The following is a 22,056-nucleotide window of genomic DNA, read 5'->3' on the forward strand; positions in this document are numbered from 1 at the left end:
GTATAGAGAAAGTCAATGTTGCGTTTCTTTTATTGGTTATTGGCCCTAACAAACATATTGATTTAATAATGACTTTTCTATTGTGTAGGTTCAGAAGATTTATGATAATATAGCAGGTGCCTTTTTGAAAATCGATAGATTTTTGTAGGAATATATGGTAACACTTTACAAGAAGGTTGTATTTGTTGCATAAGGTAACAGTTTCCCCAAAATGAAAACTCTGTCAAGTAGTTTGTAATCTTTATACATTTGTTTTTCATTTCTGATGAACACAAGATCTATTTGGTTACGTGCATTCTTCCAAATATCTTTCTCTGTGTTCATCACAACAAAGAAATGTATACAGATTTGATTCTCGAGGGTGAGTAAATTATGACAGAATTTGTATTTTTGGGTGAACTTTCCCTTTAACTAACATGAACCAACTGACCATGAACAATATAGTTTTCATCATGTATTAGTATTTGTTTATGTTACTTAATCTCAATTCAATTATACATGATAATTCATGGTGTATTAGCTATTGTGACCAGTCCCAACATTTAATTTAATTTAAATATATATTAGTTAATGCTGAAATGAACATAAACTAGCATCAGTCAATTTCTGTTCACAAATCAGTCATTTTTATGACATCATTCTGCACTCCAGCTTCTCTTCAAATTCAAGGCTGTGAGGATAACTAAATCCTATTGGCTATTATAAAAGAGGGAGGGGCCACTTGTCATGTTTCGCCCTTACTTCCCGTTTCAGTGGGTTGACAGCCTCTGGTCACCGTCCACTTTTATTGTACGACAGTCATTCAGATTTGAAAGAACGTTCTGTAAGAATAAAGAACGATAATTTTTTATGTGTATGAGCTTTCCTTTAAAGCAATGCATGAGCTCATATTAAATAATTTTTTTTTTGTAACGATGGCTTGGATAGAACTGCTTTCAGTTATTTTCTATGTGTATTCCTTGTTTTTGGCACAGGCCCCGACGCAGAGGAGTGGGCACAGCTCTCAGCTTAGCAACAACGGGTAGCAACCAGTCTGTAGCACTGAAAAAGCGAGCGAAGGAATCGTCGCTCTCGTTATGCATTTCATTCATTCTATATGATTGTAATGAAAACTCTCCACAAATATTCTCTCCGGCAGATGCTGTGATATATCATATTCCGTCTTGGCCTGTAGTGATAGAATGCAGAGCGCTCTGACTTCTCATCTCAATGGTGACTGAGGCTGTTTTCACAGTGTAATGATGGAGGGATGATTACAGCACTGCTGCGGCAGTGGTTCACGTAACCTGGCAACAGTGTGATCACACAGGGCAGCCTAGATTGAATTATTAACCCCTATTCCGCTGATGTGTTTCTCATCATCCAGCATCCGCTAGTCAGACTGACGCTGCATAACTCCCTATTTATCACAGAAGATCCATAAACGCACTTGTTCTGGGTGGTGTTGTTTATTTATAGGTGCTGTAATATTTAATGTTGTCATTTAGCTGGAGCTGTAGGTCAGACTGGTGACCTTTCTGCAGCTCATTTGGGTTTGCGCACCGTGACCAAATAGAACATGTTGCCTCGCTGTGCTTCAGTAACTTGGAGGATAAAAAAATGGCTGATGGCTTAAAGGAATAGTTCACACTTAAATTAAAACTGTCATTTAGTTTTTGTGTGAAGTACTCATTTAAAGGCTCTTGTTATTGTAATAGATACATTCTTAGATTCATCATTCATTAATTTTTTTTATCAGAAATAAGCAAACTACTTTTCTAGTTTGTGTATGAAATGGATGCATTCCGGGAAACAAACAAACCCCACCATTCAGATGCCCATCTCTTGCCAACCGCATTCTTCTGTCTTTGACTTTCCCCTTCTGATGTCCCTGAGCACATGTACCTCAGTGAAATGTTGGGTGAATGGCAATTAGGTCTTTATCGATTGAATTGCAGCCTTGCTTATGCTTATGAAAAACATTGATCTTTAATTACAGAGGATCTGAGATCTTTCTTGGTTTCCTCTTCTGGTACTCAGCAAAAAATATAGCACTTTGCATACTGTAGCTGTATCTATACCCATGGGGATGGTTTCTCGGGAAGGGATTACGGCTAGTTATAGATTAAAATAAATGTTAGAGCTGTCCAAACTGAAAACAACTTTTAATGACATATCTCAAAAGACATTAGTGCCATTGTGTTGTCTCAAAGTGCACACAAGTAATGTTTTTGCAAGGCATGTTTGTAAAACAATACTTAAATGGCATAATTTCTCTTGGGTGTAGTCCTGCCTTACACCGTGTCTACACCGGACGAGACAGGCGCGATGCGACATGACAACCTGCTTGTTCTTAATGGGTTTGTTGTGCCGCACCACATCCAGTGTGGGCAAAATTTTGTATTATAATGGGTTCTAATGCGTTTCTAATGTCTTTTGTTGTGTCGCATCGTGCCTGTCGCGTCCGGTGTAGACACTGTGTTAAACTAATCCCTGTCTGGGACACTGCCACTCAGCGTGCCACTCTAGACCCCAGTTTATGGAACGTGTGTTATTTCTCCCATGCTGCTGTTACCACTTGTATGACCTAAGCATAGAGGGACCATCTTCTCAATGCAAAAGTGATGTTAGGATCAAGCGGCAACTGTTATATTTGAGATTAATGTCAGATATAATCTGTGATAATATTTTGACACACATCATTTCATGATAAGACATTATGTTGTCTTTTATACTTGATTTTAAAATACATCGCAATTATTTTGCTCTAAAATGTAATCACGATTAATAAACACAATTATTTTGTCAGTTCAGAACTTTTGTTTTCAATTTCACTTCAACTTCACTTACAAAAAAAGTATTAAAACAGAAGAAATGCAGTGAAAAAACTTGTGTGTTTTGAATTTCCTGTAAAGTCGCAGTTTAAAAGATAAAGGCTTTGTGATGTTTTTTAACCTAATTGGGAGTTTTGTGCTTGGTTTTAAAACATTAATATCACAACGATTATGCCCAGTTAATTGTGGGACGCATGAGCCGCTATCACGATTAAAATACGATTAACCGTGCAGCATTACTGTACTGTATACAGTCTTAGTAATAGATCAAATAAAACTCTATTTGATGACTTTATATTGACAATAACTGTGATATCAATATCCTTGATTATTGATATTGTGTGAAGACATAATAATAATGTAAATTACTTTATCTTGCTTTAAAGGGATCATCTAAACACATAAATGTTTATTCATCCTCATCTCATTCACCACATGTATATGACTCTTTCTATCTGTGGAAGCTAAATATATTTCGAAAAATGTCTGAGTGGTTTAGTGTCTGTATAATAGAAGTCAATGGGGGGAAATGTTTTATGGTTACCGACGTTCTTCAAAAACACTCTTTCATGTTCTATAGAAAGACTGAAACTCATACTGGTTTGGAATGACATGAGATTAAATAAGTAAATTCATTTTCAAGTTTGCGTGAACTATCCCTTTTAGAGCCTCAATGGTTACATCTCTCTTTCTTCCTGTATTTTGAATTGGCCAAAATAAAGAGAACACAAGGTAAATTTAAGATAAATTTGAACGATATCTTGATTTATTTGCTTTATTTTCTGATTTTGTCCGTGTTTTGTGACAACCCTACTTTATTCATATAAAATATATATGTGTGTATTTATGTTATAAAATTGTTTACTCATCTGACACAGTAATGTTCTTTTTAGATGACCTACACAACAAGGTTTTACGTTCTCTGTGCAAAATAACATGCTAATAATAACCACAGTATGAAAAAGTATGTTCAAAACAGACCAATTTAAACATGTTTTTTAATCATACTAGGCTTGAATATCCGTCCCGGATGTGTATGCTCTTCATGAAATGAGAGCTCTCTTTTATCCAGAGGGTTATGTTTAAAAATGAAATTGATATGGTTTGAAATGTCAAGGGTGTAGTGATCTCAAGCACGGATACACCCAATTCTGTCTGGCACTGATGGATTTGATTGCTGAGGCTTGACAATACCTTTCAAAAACTCCATGTGATTAAAACGCAGCCCCGTGTGACATCGCCAAACTGCGTACTGGGTGGAAAGTTCACAAGTACAACTTAACAATGTCGGTACCAGCGTATGTCCAAAGAGAAACAAACGAGGAAGGGTGCACTCTACCCGCTCTTTCTACTCAATGCAGCGGTCAGAGTAGCTGTTGCCATAGTAACACATTGATTATTTAAGATTTGGATGGAGCCCCCAGTGCTTGTCTTGATTCAGTGAGAGCCTTTGTTGGATTGTGGTCCCAAGGGTCTCTGGTCAAGTCCAATTAGGAAAGCCTGACTGGGGGGGTTACACAGGGAGTTAATGCAAATTCACTTCTGTAATGAGCAAACTGAAGCTACAGCAACAGTTACAATAAATGAGCTGCCTATCCAGTTTATCGACTCTAGATACAGAGCCATGTTTATTCATCGATTTCCCCATTGCAACAGATGGAGAAAGATCTGGCAGATGAGCCATCAGTGGACACACATGGAGACATTACAATCTGACAGCAGTTCTGTAGATGTTACAGAGGTTTGTTAAATTGGAGAGAAAAAAGCCACAGGGAGAAAATGAAAGGCAGGGTTTCAGTAAGTAGATGATGGAAGTTAACTAATGTTGACAGAACTTGAAACATTTGTCAGAAAGGGTGCGTGTGTGTTTGTGTGTTGCAGCTGGTGACAGCTGGCTGTTAAAAAACAGCCTTTAATGATTAGACTTTGAATTAAAAGGAAATTAAGGGATTTATTGTAATCTAATCCAGATTTGTCTAATCCCTCTGGTACCCTTTAGACTCTCCCTTCTGCCACATCTGGACGCCCTCCAGACTTGTACTGTTTTTGGATTCTCACGTAGTGCCAGTCCTTCTTTTACGACTCTATGGGCATTTGCTAGACATGTAACTGGAATCTTGTCCCGTAAAAAACTTCAAACCTTTAGCCAAAAGCTGCCTCAAATTTTTAAATTAGATCAAATTGACTTTACAAGTCTCCTAAATTTAAATTATATTAACCTGACTTTAAAAACCTGGTTGCAAGTTATATGACTTTTACAATGAAGTGGAAGTTGGTAAATTGTTGAGTTAGTGATAGTTCATACAAAAATGAAAATTCTGTGATGACTTTATCATGACTTACCTTCTTCTGCAGAACACAAAAGAAGATATTTCGAAGAATGTTGTGAAATCAAACTCGCACTAGTTTTGTGTCCATACAATAGAAGTGAATGGGTAGCGTCGCTGTTCGGTTACCAACGTTCTTCAAAATATCTTCTTTTTGTGTTCTCCAGAAGTAAGAAAGTCATACAGGTTTGAAATGACAAGAGTGTGAATGATGATAATAATGTAAAAATAACCTTTTTATTACAGTTTTTTGACAGTTGTATATTTCAGATTATTACATTTGACAACACTTGAAATGTGGTATAGTGGTATAGTTAGTATAATATTGAATATACAAAAATTCACACTGACGAAAATATTTATTTACTGTGAAATATTGATAAGAATTATAATGAAACATCATGCATAGCCTATTTTAATTTCATAATCATTGTTAACTTAATCTGTAATATTATGACAGAATGAGACATAAAATAATTTCTCAAACTTTGTTAAATCTTCATAACGATTCTTTCCCTAAATTACCTCAAAACAGCCGCTCATAGAGAATACATAAGCAAGTGAAACCACTGCAAGCTGCTTTGAAAACAGGGCTAAATATAGCCATCATTATCATTACAGCCCTATTCTTTCATGAACTTTGAGGTGAATGTTAGCTGTATGATTAACTGTAGCTTCTCTCAGCCAGCTGTGGCACCACTTGTTCACCTGCCCCTGTCACAGCGATTTGGCTGGCTCAGCTGAACCTTCAGACCGGGTCTGCTCAGACTGTCACTGCCATTATACATCTCACAATTGTGCTTTTATAAACCAAACAAATTTTGTATATACACCGCGTGCGCTGGCCTGTAGATCATCTCTCGTGAACTTTTTAAAGGGGCCTTGCACTGGCGATGCACAACCCTGCGCATGAATGAAAGTGTTTGGTCACCGGAGGTGGTGTGAAGTGATACAAATATTTAGGTTTGTCCCTGAAAGCCCCAGGCGTGTGACGCCCAGTGTGCCTGTAACATTTACCCTTTGTCATCCCTGTGGGTTTTTTAATCCCGGATAGAGTGTTTGGGTGAGCAGTGGTGGTGTAAGCCTCTCTCCAGTACACGGACACTCCGGGTCACATATCCCTAGATCCTGTACTTGAGTGGTACTGCTTGACATTCGTTCTTATAATCTTTTATCTTGTTTGCATTTGTTGTATAATAAAACACAAAGATGAATACTCATATCTTTTTGATGGTGACTTTTACTGATTGGTTTATACAGCACCACACACTACACATGTTGCTTTGCATTGGTTTCCTCTAGTGCACTGTTTACTGTGCAAGAATATTTCAGTGGGTGCAGTTCATTGTCCAAGATGTTCTTACATGGTGTACAGAGGAATTATGCGCTCTGCTTTGGGCTTACATTATTCTCTTTTGTGAGGGGGTGTGCCAAATGTCACAAAGCCCTTTTCACAAACACATCAAAATTATGTTTGACTGAAACACAAATACTGGAGATACGTTTGTCATGCCTCATGCTTGGGGTACGAGCTAAATTGCGCTCAGGTACCAGTGCATCGTTTTTCACAGTTAGCTCTATTTTTGCCAAAGGCTTCTCAAGTCTTTTTATGCCTGTTTTGTAAAGTGTTCTGCCAATTAGCAATACAAGATAGTGAGATAATGCACACTTTTTTGTCAGCCTATTGTTTCCATATATTTTAAGGGTGGATACAACTGGCACCACTGCAATATCATGAGAGATGCCCCAAAATATATATTGTTTATAATTTACTCACCCTCATGTTTTTCCAAACCTGTTGTTAGAGTTTTGGGGAAGTGAACTACTGTATTTCCATAAGAGAAAAAGATTTAAAGGGATACTTCATGAAAATTCTGTCATAATTTACACACACTCAAGTCGTTCCAAACCTGTATACTTTATTTTGTTCTGTTGAACACAAAGATATTTAGAAAAATTGTTAGTGACTGACATTTCTGGGACATCATTGACTACCATAGGAACAATTGTGTCACTTTCTGTTCTGTTGAACACAAAATGAGATATTTTGAAGAATTAAGCAAAGCAAAAAGTTCAGAGACACCTTTGACTACCCTCTTAATTTTCCTACTATGGTAGTCTGTGATGTCCCATAAATGTCAATTGCTAACATTTTTCCCAATATCTGTCTTTGTGTTTAACAGAACAAAGAAATGTTTACAGGTTTGGAATAAGTTGGAAGGGAGTAATTCATGCCAGAATTTTCATTTTTGGGCGGAGTATCCCTTTAAGGTTCTGGAGGATTTGTAGGTTTAGTGTGATTTTCTTCGATTTTTTATGTCATCTAAGCAGCATCTTGTGCGCTCTGTATGTGAATTAGACTGGATCATAATGAGTAGTTTACACATTTACTGATTTCCATAAATTAACACAAAATGGTGGCTGATGCTCGTGCACACTCACAAATGAACACAAACGCACGCACGCACGCACGCACGCACACACACACACACACACACACACACATAGAGGATAACTCCTTAAGCAAACTTTAAGCTATATTTAAAGAATCAGTACACAAAAATGTAAATAAATAAACAATCACCGTAAACCCTATTTGATTACTCAATATAATAATGCTCATATAATAATGAATATCGTATGAATTTCATTCTGTTCGTCACTCAAAGATGGTTTAACAAAGTTCATGAGTCCTCTGTACTTTATCTGTGAAGCTTGACTGCCCCTGGTCCCCATAGACGTTTAATGAATGATAATTTTAGTTACAAAATATTGGAATGACATAAGGCTGCATGAAGTTGTAGATGACAGTATTTAGATTTTTGGCTGAACTGAGCCCAACCCATCACGCACCACTCAGATGTTCAGATGGATGCTGATGGCTATGCTAACTTCTCACACCTTGGCTGGAGAGGCTGAACACCTGAGTGCTTTCTGCACCTGTGAAGATGTGTCACGCGGAAGGAAGTGTCAGGTGAAAATAGAGCTGATGACGTAGGAAACACTTTTAGAATATGTTCTTGTAACTCAAATGGTCTTTTCAAGTCTTTACTGGCTAAGCGAGACAGAAATAATTCAGGGGACGCAAGCAAAAAAAAAACATCCACAGCTGCTGAATATGATTGTCACTGTGGATGTTTGTGCACTATAGATGGATGTTATAAAAAAATACATATCTGCAGCAGTGCTTTTCGTTTTACAGGTTTCTGATACAAATATCTAAACATCCTTTAAACAAAATACAGTTTCTTAAGTGATAGTTCACCCCCAATTTTTATTTTTCATAATTTATTCAGCCTCATGTTGTTCCAAACATGTTTGACCCTCTTTTTTGAAGAATGTTGGTAACATTGCCTCCCATTGACTTATATGGACACAAAACCACCGAGACATTTCTCAAAATATCTTCCTTTGTCTTCCACAAAATACTGGTCATGAGGGTGAATAAATAATGACATCATTTTATTTTGGGGTGAATCTCTTTAAGGAGAAGAAATGATATAGTGATATTTCTACTATTTGTGTCTCACGTTTTGTGTTGGAAGAAAACAAGATGACGAGGAAAAGAACGTTTTGCAGCAATTGTTAGAAATTAGAAACAGCCAAAGTCACCCATTGGTCACCCAGCGGCTCTGTCAGCATCACCTCACAGCAGATCAATCACATCAATGCTCACTATCACAACACGGTTTTCATGTAAGAGGCCATGAATGACAGCTGGTCTACTGCCTTAGTTCATCCATTTACTGTATGTTCTGTTGTATCTACCTCATGCATACACATGAAAATGAGAGGATGTGAATTGATACGTATTTCCATTTTTCATGCAGAACTTGAATGCACTGTACAAGAAATGGAGATTTGAACCCGGCAGAAAGACACGTGCACAGATCTCCACACCTTTTTAATTTACACCCTTATTTTTAATCTTAGAGGACATACAATGTACAAAATAATAAGCAACATAAAAAGAAAAACGAAAAGGACAGAACAGAACAATACACCAATAAAATCAATTTAAAAGGAAATTGTAGAAGTCCATGGTCCTGATATATAATCTTTCCACCTTCAGTCCTCTCCTCACTCCAAAATAATATGACGATGACCTACCATGCTCCGTTTCCATAGCATGCATTTACTGTGTCCTCATGCGAGCATGTGTATGTATGTGTGTGTGTACATGCGTGTGAGCTGCTAGCCTCACACACTAAGGTAATGTGCATCTCTTCATCTCACAGGCAAACCCTCCCCCCATCATTGTGAACGCAGACTCACTGGATGCAGGCCCTTATGTAAGTATCTGCTCTATGATCTCGCCTGCCCGCCTGACTGCCTGCCACGTGGAGTTTTCCTCCTCAAACATTTACTAATGTACATCTGATAATAACAACAATGTGCTGTAGTATAAATGACAGCAGTTGTGGGCTGTAGAACTCAAACGATTAATGTGGTGTGAATTTTATTTAAGTGTTTATCAGGCGTGAATCATACTCAGAATAGCATCGCTTTGGGTTTCTAGCATTTTCTGTGGATTTTGGCAGTGACTTGGATAATTAATTAGAATTTCACAATGCCAAATTATGTTTTTTATGCTACAATTAATAAACGTGCTGTATGTTACAACATTTTCTGCTGTCTTTCACAGGTGAATGGGAGTGATGGCATGTACAAATATGAAGAAATCATTTTGGAGAGGGTAACTATCGATTTTCTTTCACTTTTATAGAGTCAAACATTACAGAGTTCATCCAGGGACCAATGAAAATTAAAAGTGCTTTAGGGTCAAGGGTTTAGTACAGTAACAGTATAAATATTCTTGTGGATTCAAATCATTTTTGGCAATAGTCCCCTCTACCAATGCTACCTGTGTGAATCTGGCCACTAGATGGCAGTAAATATTGATATTTAGCCTGAAATTGAACAAAAAGAGATTGTTCACCCCAAAATGAAACTTCTGCCATAATTTTCTCACCCTCATGTGATTTTATAATAATTAGATAATAACCTGTATGGCTTTCTTTTTTCTGCAGAACACAAAAGAAGATATTTTGAAGAATGTTGGTAACAGAAAACCTTTGGTACCCATTGACTTGCATTGGTTTCATGTCTAATGGGAGTCAGGTGGGACCAATGTACCAATATTCCTCTTTTGTGTTCTGCCGAAGAAAGAATGTCATACAGGTTTGAAATGACAAGAGGTTGAGTAAATGATTCAAGAATTTTCATTTTTGGGTGAACAATCCCTTTCAGGGACACATTTTATTGCAGTTTAAGGCTGGCGTAGATGTTTGGTTTTCGTTTGGACCCACATCTCTTTAGTTTTAATGTAAATCATTATGTAAATGGCTATTTTAACAATATTAATAATAATGCTGGATGATATCCAGTCATTCTGCTTCATTTATGGCATCTTACTGATTTAGGAGATACCGTATTTAGGAGATACCGTCTTGGGTTCGGAAACCCTAGTTTAGTGCACTAAACTCCAGTGACCGGATTTCTGATGAAAGTACAGATGCATTTCTCGGTAATTCCCTTTTGTGTAGCTTAACAGGTAGAGCATGATGCTGCACATCAAGGTCATGGGTTCATTTTCCAGGAAATGGTTCTATTGAGCTTGAATTCCCAGTACAGTATGTTGCTTCGGGTAAAAGCGGGTGCCAAATGGACAGAAGTCAATATACAACATGTTTTACGTGGACAACATGTGACATCACAGTTCAAAATCACTTCATGTACATTGCACGGCCTTATTAAACGTTTGTATCATCTTAGTCATCTAAATTTGAGGCCATTCATTAAATTGCAGTGGATGTCGGATTTGGATGAATCTCTTAGTTTTCAACATAATTGCAGAGCGGTTCTCGAAGTGCCATTTCTGCTCACAAGGCCTAAATAAACTGTGTTAAGATCACACGTTTAAAGGTCTGTGGGTGTGTAAGGAGCTCTTGCGGTGGCTCTGGAGTGGGAGAGGCTCGCTGGGACGTCTTAGCTCCGCTCTGTTCTAATTTGCAGCGACTGTCACTCATTAATTATAGAAAATAATCAAGTGAAGGCCTTTCTCAGCTGTCGACATTGGGGCCCGTCTTTCTAGATTGGACTGTCAGACAGACCAAACTGCTTCAGTTCTTTGGCATTTGTAATGAAAACAGCTGAGTAAAGGGTGATTGGAGTAGATAACATACAGTAAGTAGGAACTAGGCAGTAGGAATGAAAAGTTATTGCATTCTTATAATAGCTGCATCCATTTCCGTTTTAGTATTGTAGGCTTAGAGCTGACCATGCATACGTAGTGTAGATCAGGTGTTGAAGGAACCTTGAGTTTAGTTGTTTTGGCTTGTTTTTGGTTTAATTTGAAACCATTCTAAGTTATCTTGAGGGGCCCTTGATAGAAACCTCCAAGTGTGCCCTGTTCCTTGGTTAAGTAGATTTGATCTAAATTAACAAAGTTTTGGACTTTTTTATGAGCCAATACCCAAAATAAGCATGCAATAAATAAATAAATAATAAATGAATGAATACATTTAAATGCATAATAATAAATATATTTCATATATATATATATAAATATATATACAGGTATATTATTATGCATTTTAGACTTCTATTGCAATGTTTTCCCTTTTTTATGTCAAATATACAATAGGCAGTTAGTAAATGAACCGTGGTTGTGAGACTACTGTATGTAACTTCATTTCTCATCAATAATATTCTACTGATGTAATGTGTCATCAATAGGGAAACTCTGGCCTTGGGTTCAGTATTGCCGGAGGTATGGACAATCCACACATTCCTGATGATCCAGGAATCTTCATCACCAAGATCATCCCGGGAGGTGCCGCTGCCATGGACGGGAGACTAGGGTTAGTGTCCCAGATCAAGTGCATCTAAATATCCCTTTGTGGCGCTGTTTTTGCATTGCAGTGTGATCTGACTTAGATGAGTAGTGTGTGAACTCTGCTCTTTTTGTGTCTCAGGGTAAATGACTGCGTTCTGCGGGTGAATGATGTGGATGTGTCAGAGGTTGTGCACAGTAAGGCAGTAGAGGCTTTGAAAGAGGCCGGTCCGGTGGTCAGGTTGCTGGTACGCAGGAGACAGGCTCCTCCTGAGACCATTTTGGAGGTCAACCTACTCAAAGGGCCTAAAGGTAAGAGGAACCAGACCGCTGTCTATACCTGTTTACATTTGAAAATAAACAAGTGTTTTGAAATATAAAAGGTTAAAGTCACCATGAAAGTCATGATCCTATTGACCTTTTTTATACGCCATTTGGATTTTATTGAAAAATAAAACGATATCATTGTAATGTTGGTTTTAACAAACTCACATTCAGATCTGACTCCATTCAAACACAATGCATGATTTATACAACAATAGATTAAAGTCCCATTCCAGTCCTTGTTGAATTTCAGCTTTTCATTTCATTAATATCCTTTTTCCTCTTTCAACTCAAGGTCTTGGTTTCAGTATTGCGGGAGGAATAGGCAACCAGCACATCCCAGGAGACAACAGCATCTACATCACAAAGATCATTGAGGGCGGAGCAGCACAAAAGGATGGACGTCTGCAGACAGGGGATCGCCTGCTGGCTGTAAGATCTCACCTACGCACATACACATGTGTACCTTATTATACACACAGTAGAACAAATAGAAAATAAGGTAGATAAATAAAGTCCACAAAGGCAACATGGTTGCATGCAACAAATATACCTTCAGTCTGGGTCTGTGACCATAGACACTGATGTAAGCTGCTGTGTCATATTATAGATGTATATCTCACAATGTATATCTGTTAACATATGAGCGTTTTTTGGCCAGTGTACAGTATGATTGATCTGAAGCTGGTGCAGACTCAAAGGACACAGCTGTGATAAAGAGCAGCTTGTGTGGCCACGAGCGAAAAGCAATTGAGAACGCTGTGACATGGTCATAAATGTCATTATTAAATATCGAGACATTAATCAAGGCTGCATGGCTGAAAACATGTAGAATGGGCCTTTTCGAAACGATAATGAGAATGGTGAATACAATTATGATCTCTAATTTCTCAGGCATTTTACTTTTTTGGACAAAGTAAATAGTTTAAGATATTAGATTACAGAATACTCTATCAAAGCAAGTGTCAGATACAGTATTTTAAGGAACAATACCATAAACACGCCTTTAAAAAAAAACACTTATAAAGAACTTTGTTTTGAAATGATAAAACAATAGAAATAATGTTAAGAATTCATAGATTTTGTAGAGTATTCATATGTTCTTGTTGCGAGTGTAACATGCTTGTTGTTCATGTTATGAACTACACCTGTGGATAATATACTAGTATACTTGTGTAAAATAAAAAATATTTAAAAGTGCTTGTCAAATTTGACAACACAGTATTTAATCATTTAAAAAGTACAGTGTTTTTCCATTTCCTGAAGAACGGCGAATTTGACCATCCGAGGTATCAGAACGACAGTGATGATATGAACATAATTCCCTAAATCATATTGACATTAGCTGGTTAAAGCCCAATGGCTAAGAAAGGGGAAGTTCATTTTGTGGAAAGTTCTTGCAGTGTTGATTTACATATAATTTGTTACATAATGCATTAACATTTATGCATATTTTAAAGGTTTGGTTGCTTCAGTTAAGCTTTTTGAGACACTATATGTGTAGTCACAAGGTATCAATTGTTGTTTGCCAGTGATGAAATGTCTGTTTATGTTAATGTTTACAAAGGAAAACACATCGTGCCTTTTCAGCTTCCCCTCCCTTTCGCCCTTCCTTTTGTGACCGGACAACTGAGAGCAGGAGAATGGAAAGTCGTCGCCGAGTGTGGGGCCATCCGGCCTCCTCTCCGCAGTCACTTCCTTCCCACACCTTTAAATGCACTGCCGTGAACTTTCTCTGTCACGCTTTAGAATCCAGCCGATCTAACATGGTTGTGTGCATCTGCCTTCGCAGGTGAATAACATTATACTTCAGGATGTGCGTCATGAGGAGGCTGTGGCCGCTCTGAAGAACACTTCAGACATGGTCTATCTGAAAGTGGCCAAGCCTGGACCAGTGCATCTCAATGACATGTATGCCCCGCCAGACTATTCCAGCAGTACGTACCTTCTTTTGCTCTTCTCCATACACCCGTGGATGTGTTGGCTTAAAGTCCCAGTGAAATAAAAAATTACAATGACTATTTTTTCTTTGAATATTTAAATGTTTATTGTAAATAGTTTATCAATGTGGGTCATTCTCTTTAAAACATCTGAGGTCCCTCCTAAACTTTAGTAAAAATCTGAAAATGTACTTCCTGTTTTCATACATCCAATCAAATCGCAGAGAAAGACGAAAGCCACGCCCGATATTCTTCTCATTAGAAATTCCATTTCACTCGGAAATGCGTCAAAATATGGAAGTAAAAACGATTGCAACTTCCGGTTCACGGGGACTTTAAACTAAAAAACATTCACTACCAAAGAGTGGTATTGAACTGCATTGATGAAGGTGAAAGGGACATTTGTGTTCTGCCAATTCAAATGAAACTACCAAACTGATTTTATCCTTAACCTTAAAACATAGTGGTGAAGTGCTTGTAAGCCGGAGTGATGTGGAGTTTTGTAACAGTTCTGTGGTGAAGCAGTGGGCGCTGTTTTCAGACACCCACACACAGTGCTCTGCTGCTCCCATCGAAGCGCCGATCCCTCCCTCCTACTGAGAGTGGAGGCTTTCACACAATCCACCTGCACAACACACACTCGCACAAAGGCCAATATTAACTTTATGCAACACCTGCCAATGGCAGTAAATCGTTCACAAAACTGTATTCCTACTTCAATAGATCTATTTGTCAATGCATTATTATATTATATACATAATGACTATATCCACCTCCATTGTAGATTTTTTTATCCGCTATACATGTTTGAGTACATTACAATCAAATTGGGTTTACAAGTTGTTTTTACTTGCTATTTAAATTTTTTGTCAGTGATGGTAAAAATAAGTTGAGGTTGCTCAATTTGATGAGTTGAAGTAATGTAAAAACATGTACAAATATTAAATATTCATTTGAAATGACTCTTGCCTAAAGGGAAAGTAAACCCAAAAATGGAAATTCGGTCTTTATTCACTCACCCTCAAGTTATTTCAAATCTTTATACATTTCTTTTTTCTGATGAACACGGAGAAAGATATTTGGAAGAATGCTTGTTACCAAACAGTTCTTGCCCAACATTGACAACTATAGTAGGAAATACATTTCTTTATAAAAAAATTCTGTATAAATGTCTTTGTTCTGTTGGATATTTTGAAGAATGTAGGAAAACAAACAGTTATGGTGTTACAAGCGTTTTGTTCTCTGTGTCCACTCGCCAAAGCAAATAATTTCACATATTTGGCACGGCAGTATATGTTAATTTTGGACACTGCACGCATACCTGCAATATCATTTACCTCTGTATAGAAATGACCTGGTTCTCTACCTGGTGAAATCATCTGCCCTTTTTCCCTCTACTGGTCTCGGCCTCCCTCCAGCCTTCCCCACCATGGTGGACAACCACGTCGGCCACAACTCCAGCATGGCTTACATGGGAGGCATGGATCAGAAACCAGTGTACCCCCCGCCCCAGGTCACGCCCTCGAGGTACTCGCCGGTCCCACGCCACATGCTGGGAGAGGAGGACTTCACCAGGTCAGATTTCTGTATTATACTCATCTGTTCACTCAAGGTCACTCAATTGGGTCCTTCACTTCAGGGTTCCCGCATGGAACCTGTAAACATAACAAATTTCTGATTTCAAAGCCAGAAAAAGTCTTGAGAATTAATAAATCATGATGTTTTCATTAATGCTTAGTTCTAAGATATTAAATTATCTTAAAATTTGTCATCTACAGTATAAAGTTATTTTCCCTTTTGTAGTGACTGAAATGGTAGACAAACATTGTTTAAAAGGTGTGGGAACCCTGTCATTCACTCAGATATCACTTTTTAAATGCACTCATGCACAAAAGATACAGCAAAACTTGCATGTTCGTATATATTTAATGAAAAGTAGACGTTGTTTTCCCACAATCTGTTCCACAGTTCTTCAGCTTTCGTTTTTTGGCGATACTGTTCTCATTCGATGATGTAACCAAGCAAAGATAGCAACAATAAATGGTTTTAGTAGGTGTCGAGTGTAGGCTAAAGAACGTCTATGAGATGTGTACTGCCTCTCTGTGGTGGTGTGTTTGTGAACATTGCTTAAATGAAACACGACTGAGTGAATAAAGTCTCAGAGAGACGCTTCTGGTATGGTGTCAAATGTTATACAGTTACGGTCCTTCTCAAATCACCACTGTTGCCTGGACATGAGATCGCTTTCCCCTCACCAAGCATCGACTCCCCGGAGCCTGTGACTCAGCCCGGGCCCCAGAGCTGACTCGGCCCTCTGTTGCCATCCAGCTGAATGCATCCTCACCTCTGCATGTGTGTGTTTGTCTGTGTGCATGTGTGTGGCTTACGTGTCTTCATGTGTCTCTGTGTGTCCGGAGCTGCCCCATTTACTGTGTGATTTCTGTACCCCCAATAGGGTCGAGCCCATTTACAGTGCCATCCACAAACCTCATGGGGACACCAGCCCTCCCTCTCCCCATCTGTGCAGCAGGGGGTCTGGGGATGTGGGCTGCAGCCCCGCCCCGCCTGCTCTGTGTCAAAGCCTGGTCCCGTACACCGGCAGGTACTAACCACCGCTTCTCGCTCTGCCTGGCTTGGCTTAGCTTAGTTTAGCCCACCCTATCCTAGCTAACCTAATAGTTACCCCCTTGCCCCCCGTCCTTCAGCCCACGTCACTACAACCTACAGAGGCAGCCCAGGTGACGTATATCCCTCTGCAATGTGTGGTCGCTATGTGCCTGTAATAAAACTATAGTAGAATGGGCACACATTGCTAGTGAAGTTAGGGTCGGGAAGGCATGGTGTAGTTCTGGACCAGCTTTTGCTGAGATGCCATCTTTAAAGTCAGGTGGAGTCAAAATAGTTTCCAGAATGAGCGATTCTAACCATCTCTATCTCATTTTAATCTCAGTGATCTTAAATCCATCATCCTTTACCAGCCCATATGATGTCATGCTGTGTTGTGTGTTTTCTCTTAGTCTGAGTTATGTACTATGACTGGCTGTCGGGGACGGGTATCGTCCAGTTCATGTTTCGCTGTGTGTACTGTTTTTTGTTAATCCTTGTGTACTCATTGTGCTTACTGTTATGTGCTCTGTATTTCTCATTATTGATACTTAAAGTAAGTTAGACTATTGGTATTATATTAATTTTACATTAACCATTTATTAAAGTAAACGTGTAGTAACTAGGTTTTTTTGTGTGGATTCAATACATAGGAAAACTATGGTGCAGATCCATGGTTAATTTGTGGTTAAATTTAAGTAAAACGGTCACAATTTAGGGAGGGACTCGCGTATCTAGGGACCACAGTGCTGTAGAAACTGGGGTCCAGGAGGAGGATCTAATGACAGAAATGCAATACAATATACATAACTATGTGTTCAGAGCGACTTAAGAAGACTTTACATAATGAAGCATAGAAGCTATTTCTCACGACATACAACTCTCACATGGAATTCACCATATTGTTTCTACAGTAGCCCTGAACGGACAAACTGCTCTACAGAGCGCATTTTGTAAATATGTTGCGAAAAGGATGTGGGAGAGAGGTGGAGTAAGCCGTTGGTTTCAATTTGCAACCTCACCACTAGATGCCGCTTAATACCTTTACATTTATATTTAGTCATTTAGCAGACGCTTTTATCCAAAACGACTTTCAAAGAGTTCAGGGAGCAATAAGCGATGTCATACAGGAGCAATAATACAATAGGTGCTCATACAAAGTGACTAGTTTCATCAAAAGCAAGCCCACTACCTGTTAAGAGAAGGTGTACGTTACATTTTTATTTTCATTTGTCTGTCAAGTATTCACAGAAGAGATGGGTTTTAAGTTGTTTTTTGAAGGTTGTGAGAGATGTGGTTCAACCAGGAAGGAGTTGTGAAAGGAGAATGAGCGGGAAAGCGATTTAATGCCCTTATGAGAAGGCAATACAAGACGCAGATCCAGTGAAAGCCCTGTAGGCAAGCATTAGCAACTTACATTACATTTATTCATTTGGCAGACGCTTTTATCTTACAAGAAGTTTTTTTACAGTGGCACATTACTGCAGAGCAATCGGGGTAAGGTGCCTTGCTCACTACAGTCATGACCTGCTGAACCTGCTGGCACTGAGATTCAAATCGGCAACCTTCTGATCGCAAGCCTAACTCTCTGACCACCAGGCCACAGCTAGAGGTCACCAGGGCCTGGACAAGGAGTTGTGCCGCATGCTCAGTGATGTAGGGTCTAACCTTTCTAATGTTGGATAAGGCATATCGGCATGACCGCATTGTCTTTGCGTTCATTGAAGGACAGCTGTTCATCAAATATGACTCAGAGGTTCCTGGCAGTTTTGTAAGGAGCGATTGTGATATTGCCAAGTTGCAAGGTGAGATCGTGTTGCACTGTGGGGTGTGCCGGAAACACGAGTAGTTCTCTTTTGGCCGGGTTCAGCTGGCGGTGATGCTCTTTCATCCAAGCTGAGATGTCTTCTAGACAGGCTGTTATGCCTCAATGAGAGTTTGAGATTCCTAGAGATGACAGGGATGCTAGCAGTATCCCTAACCTAAGGCAGAGTAGATCGTTTGGAAAATGCTAACGTTTGCCTGCTAGCAGTGCAATCATACTATCCCTCCCTCTCGCGAATCACCATCCAAAGCCACGCCTCCTCCAAAACACATGAGCGCGCGCACAGACCAGAAGCTGTTGGATCGGTTCCAGTGAAGTCCTGTCACATTCACCAGTGAGAACAAAGTTGAGTACAAAGTGAATTACATTACTACAATAACGAACATCTCCAGGTACCTGCTCTCTTTCCGCCGTTGTCCCGCTGCCTGGACATCGCACATGAGCGCTGATGACGTATGATGTCTGCGTGAACAGGGTGCGCAATGGGATGCAAAATAAGCTGACTAATAATGTACATGACGTATCATTGGCCTCGGACCGAGGGCAGTAATTGGTCCAACATTTTTTGACCCTACGCCTTTCACAGACGATATATAATTATAAAAATACCAATGTTTCGCTTTAATCATTGATTGCTATCAGGATGTTAAGAGACTTCCAACCAGCATGACAACAAATTTTTTATGGATAGGATTTCCTACACTGCGTTTAAGAGTGCACTTTGTAGTGCACCCAACCACATTTAAATGTGTTAAAATCCACTCTTTAGCAACCACATAGGATTCTCTGGCGTTCAAATTATTTGCACATGTAAGTACCGGTTAGATTAAATTTTGATAAAATAATATACTATTACTATCTGTATCATGTATGAAAAAAACTAAATATTTTTGAAGGTAAACAGAAAGAATATTTTGTATTTATACTTCATTTTATGTAACTTCCAATATTTATTTATACTTATTTTTGTCTGCTTATTTTAAATAGCTCCACATCAAAGTATTTATATTTCCCATGAACCTTTTCGGTTTTGTGATGTTGCACCACACTTTCAAGTAAAGCTGCTTTGAAACAATGCAACATTGTAAAAAGCACTATATAAAAACCCTTCAAAAAAGGACAAACTTTTGAGTTAAGTTAACCCAAAAAAATTGTTTAAAAACAGCGTTTTGGGTTAAACAACACAGCATAGGTTATTTTATAACCCGACGGTTTGGTTTGGCTCTTCGACCCAATGCTTAGTTAAAAGTAATCCAGTACAGTCAGTAAATCGTGTAGTTGTGGAGAATGAGGTTTTACAAAATAAAACTTGTCCAGTTTTATGTCCAGAATGAATGTGCTTGCTTGATCATGTCCACAGCAGTTACAAAACCACCTGAACTTTCACTTATCGGTGACCACAGAACAACTGTAGCTGTATGTGTACTTTTGTTTATCAGATGAAATACAGTAAACTCCTGCTTGGTACTTTTGCTGTGTGACAAAGATTGAAATGGTCATCTAAGGATTTATTATCCTCACACATATAAATACACCCTGAACCTTCCCACACTGGAATGTTTTGGCTTATGTCGCAGTTATGTAAATATAGACGTGCTGTTCTCTTACCATAAATGTATTGGGATGTGAGAGGCTGATTCTACAGTCAGCCTACAAATGAGTAGCGGCGCACATTGCTAAAACTGTCATGATTCATTTGAATGGGGGGGAAAGCCGTCCACACATACACACACACACTCAGTGTGCTTTGCCAATGCCAATGCCCATCACACATACAGATGCACTTAGACAGTCTGTCATAATGTGCTGACATGAACACACACTCCCTTTGACACATAGCCCAAACATACACTCACACACACAATCGTACATACAGCACGAGACACCATATTAAAACCTACACTTCTATAAACACCTACCAAAGTATATAAATAGTGTTATGTTAACCCACTTTGCACCCAAACGCAGCTGTCATCTAACTCTGAGTCATATTCCCATCACCCTGCAGGTCTCCCTAGAGGCTAATAAAAGTATTTTACAGCCATATACTGTATATTTTGTGTTAGCGTACAGTGACAGTTCACTCCAGGAAGACTATATGTCTGTGTGAGTCACAGGGGAGACTCAGATAGGCCCTCTGCCCATATGTGCTTCCCCATGCTAGCACGGCGGTCGCAAACACATTTAGATCCCACCATCTGACCCAGTAACGCCCCCCGACTTCTCTACCAGCTGAACACATCACAGATCAAGGTTTGGAGGAGATCTCCCACCCACCCTCAGATCACAGAACATTATCAGCCATGTTGAAGAAGGGCCGCCAGTCTAACAGGCTGATGACAATCTGCTCGCACGCTCATGTGATCATAGACACACAAACCCGAACAGGCTTTAAGATGTGTTCACACACTCACGAGTGTCTCAAATTTCAAGAGAATCAGCCTATTCGTGACCTCAGCTTCTGTTTGCTTATGGTTTTTAAAAAACCATTCCTTACGTGACTCATGTTTGTTTTTCCATTCAGGGGATTACATTATTGGTGAGATTTCAAGTAATGTTATTCGCATTGTAAGAGCCTTTCTTGGGACAATTTCAAGCCTAATTCCCCAAATTATTCAGTTTTCCAGTATAAGGGAGCAGGAGGTTCTGGCTTCCTTGTGTGTAAATGTAACGTTTAACTATAGACGGTTTCATCGGATGTATGCGCTAGCCTGAAGTTAACTTCCTGTCTGTGTTTGGTTATAATATAACAATTTATTTGAGATTTAATTTATCTTAAAGTGAATCCAACATTTATTCTATATGAATTGTATTAAATTACCCTGTTGAAAAAAATGCATATGCTGGTAACGTAGGTTTTGAAGCATGGTAGCGGGTTTGTGCTGGTTTAAGCTGGTTATTTGCTTGTTTAAGCTGGTCATTTACTGGTTTAAGCTGGTCATGTGCTGGTTTAAGCACATGACCAGCTTCAAAACCTACCTAACCAGCATGTGCTGTTTTTTTAACAGGGTAAATTAAAACTATATGTTACAATAGTCTATAAGTCACTCATTTCATTTATTATTTATTTATTTGAGTTAACAGTACCTTGGGACAGCAAGTGACACACCTGATTGTAAACTGTTGACATACTTGGTTTATTCTTGGCTGCTCGGAGAGGGTGGAAATATTCTGTTTCTTGGCATAAAGTCAAATGAGACACAAGTCGTGCGTTCTGTGGGAGAGAGTGACGGTATTTAGCTTTGAAAACACTCCCGGAAGTAGGAGAGATCTGCCTACAGCAGCCATCAGACTGTGATCCTGCCAGTGAGAAAATGTTTTCCATGGAGAATTACTTTATGTTCCTGTATGTTTCTGAAGGGGAGCATTCACTGTGTCACTAATAATC

The 22,056-nt window shown here is 38.9% G+C and overlaps 1 protein-coding gene across 6 annotated transcripts in view; it reads left to right on the top strand.

Moving 5' to 3' along the window:
• The window catches only part of dlg3 (discs, large homolog 3), a gene marked incomplete at its 5' end in the record, with an annotated part of 71,596 nt that overhangs the window by 31,837 nt on the left and 17,703 nt on the right, over positions 1 to 22,056 (top strand). For 3 of the 6 annotated variants that reach the window (XM_079480417.1, XM_079480418.1, XM_079480419.1), the window contains 7 exons: positions 9,379 to 9,432; positions 9,786 to 9,836; positions 11,879 to 12,003; positions 12,118 to 12,287; positions 12,595 to 12,731; positions 14,092 to 14,236; positions 15,640 to 15,814. In XM_079480417.1, coding sequence (XP_079336543.1) covers positions 9,379 to 9,432; positions 9,786 to 9,836; positions 11,879 to 12,003; positions 12,118 to 12,287; positions 12,595 to 12,731; positions 14,092 to 14,236; positions 15,640 to 15,814 — 857 coding nt within the window. Of the gene's footprint in view, positions 1 to 9,378; positions 9,433 to 9,785; positions 9,837 to 11,878; positions 12,004 to 12,117; positions 12,288 to 12,594; positions 12,732 to 14,091; positions 14,241 to 15,637; positions 15,826 to 16,694; positions 16,842 to 22,056 lie in introns of all 6 variants that reach the window. The other 3 variants (XM_079480414.1, XM_079480415.1, XM_079480416.1) reach the window with 3 other exon arrangements.

This window comes from Barbatula barbatula (assembly GCF_947034865.1).
Source record: "Barbatula barbatula genome assembly, chromosome: 18".
NCBI lineage: Eukaryota > Metazoa > Chordata > Actinopteri > Cypriniformes > Nemacheilidae > Barbatula > Barbatula barbatula.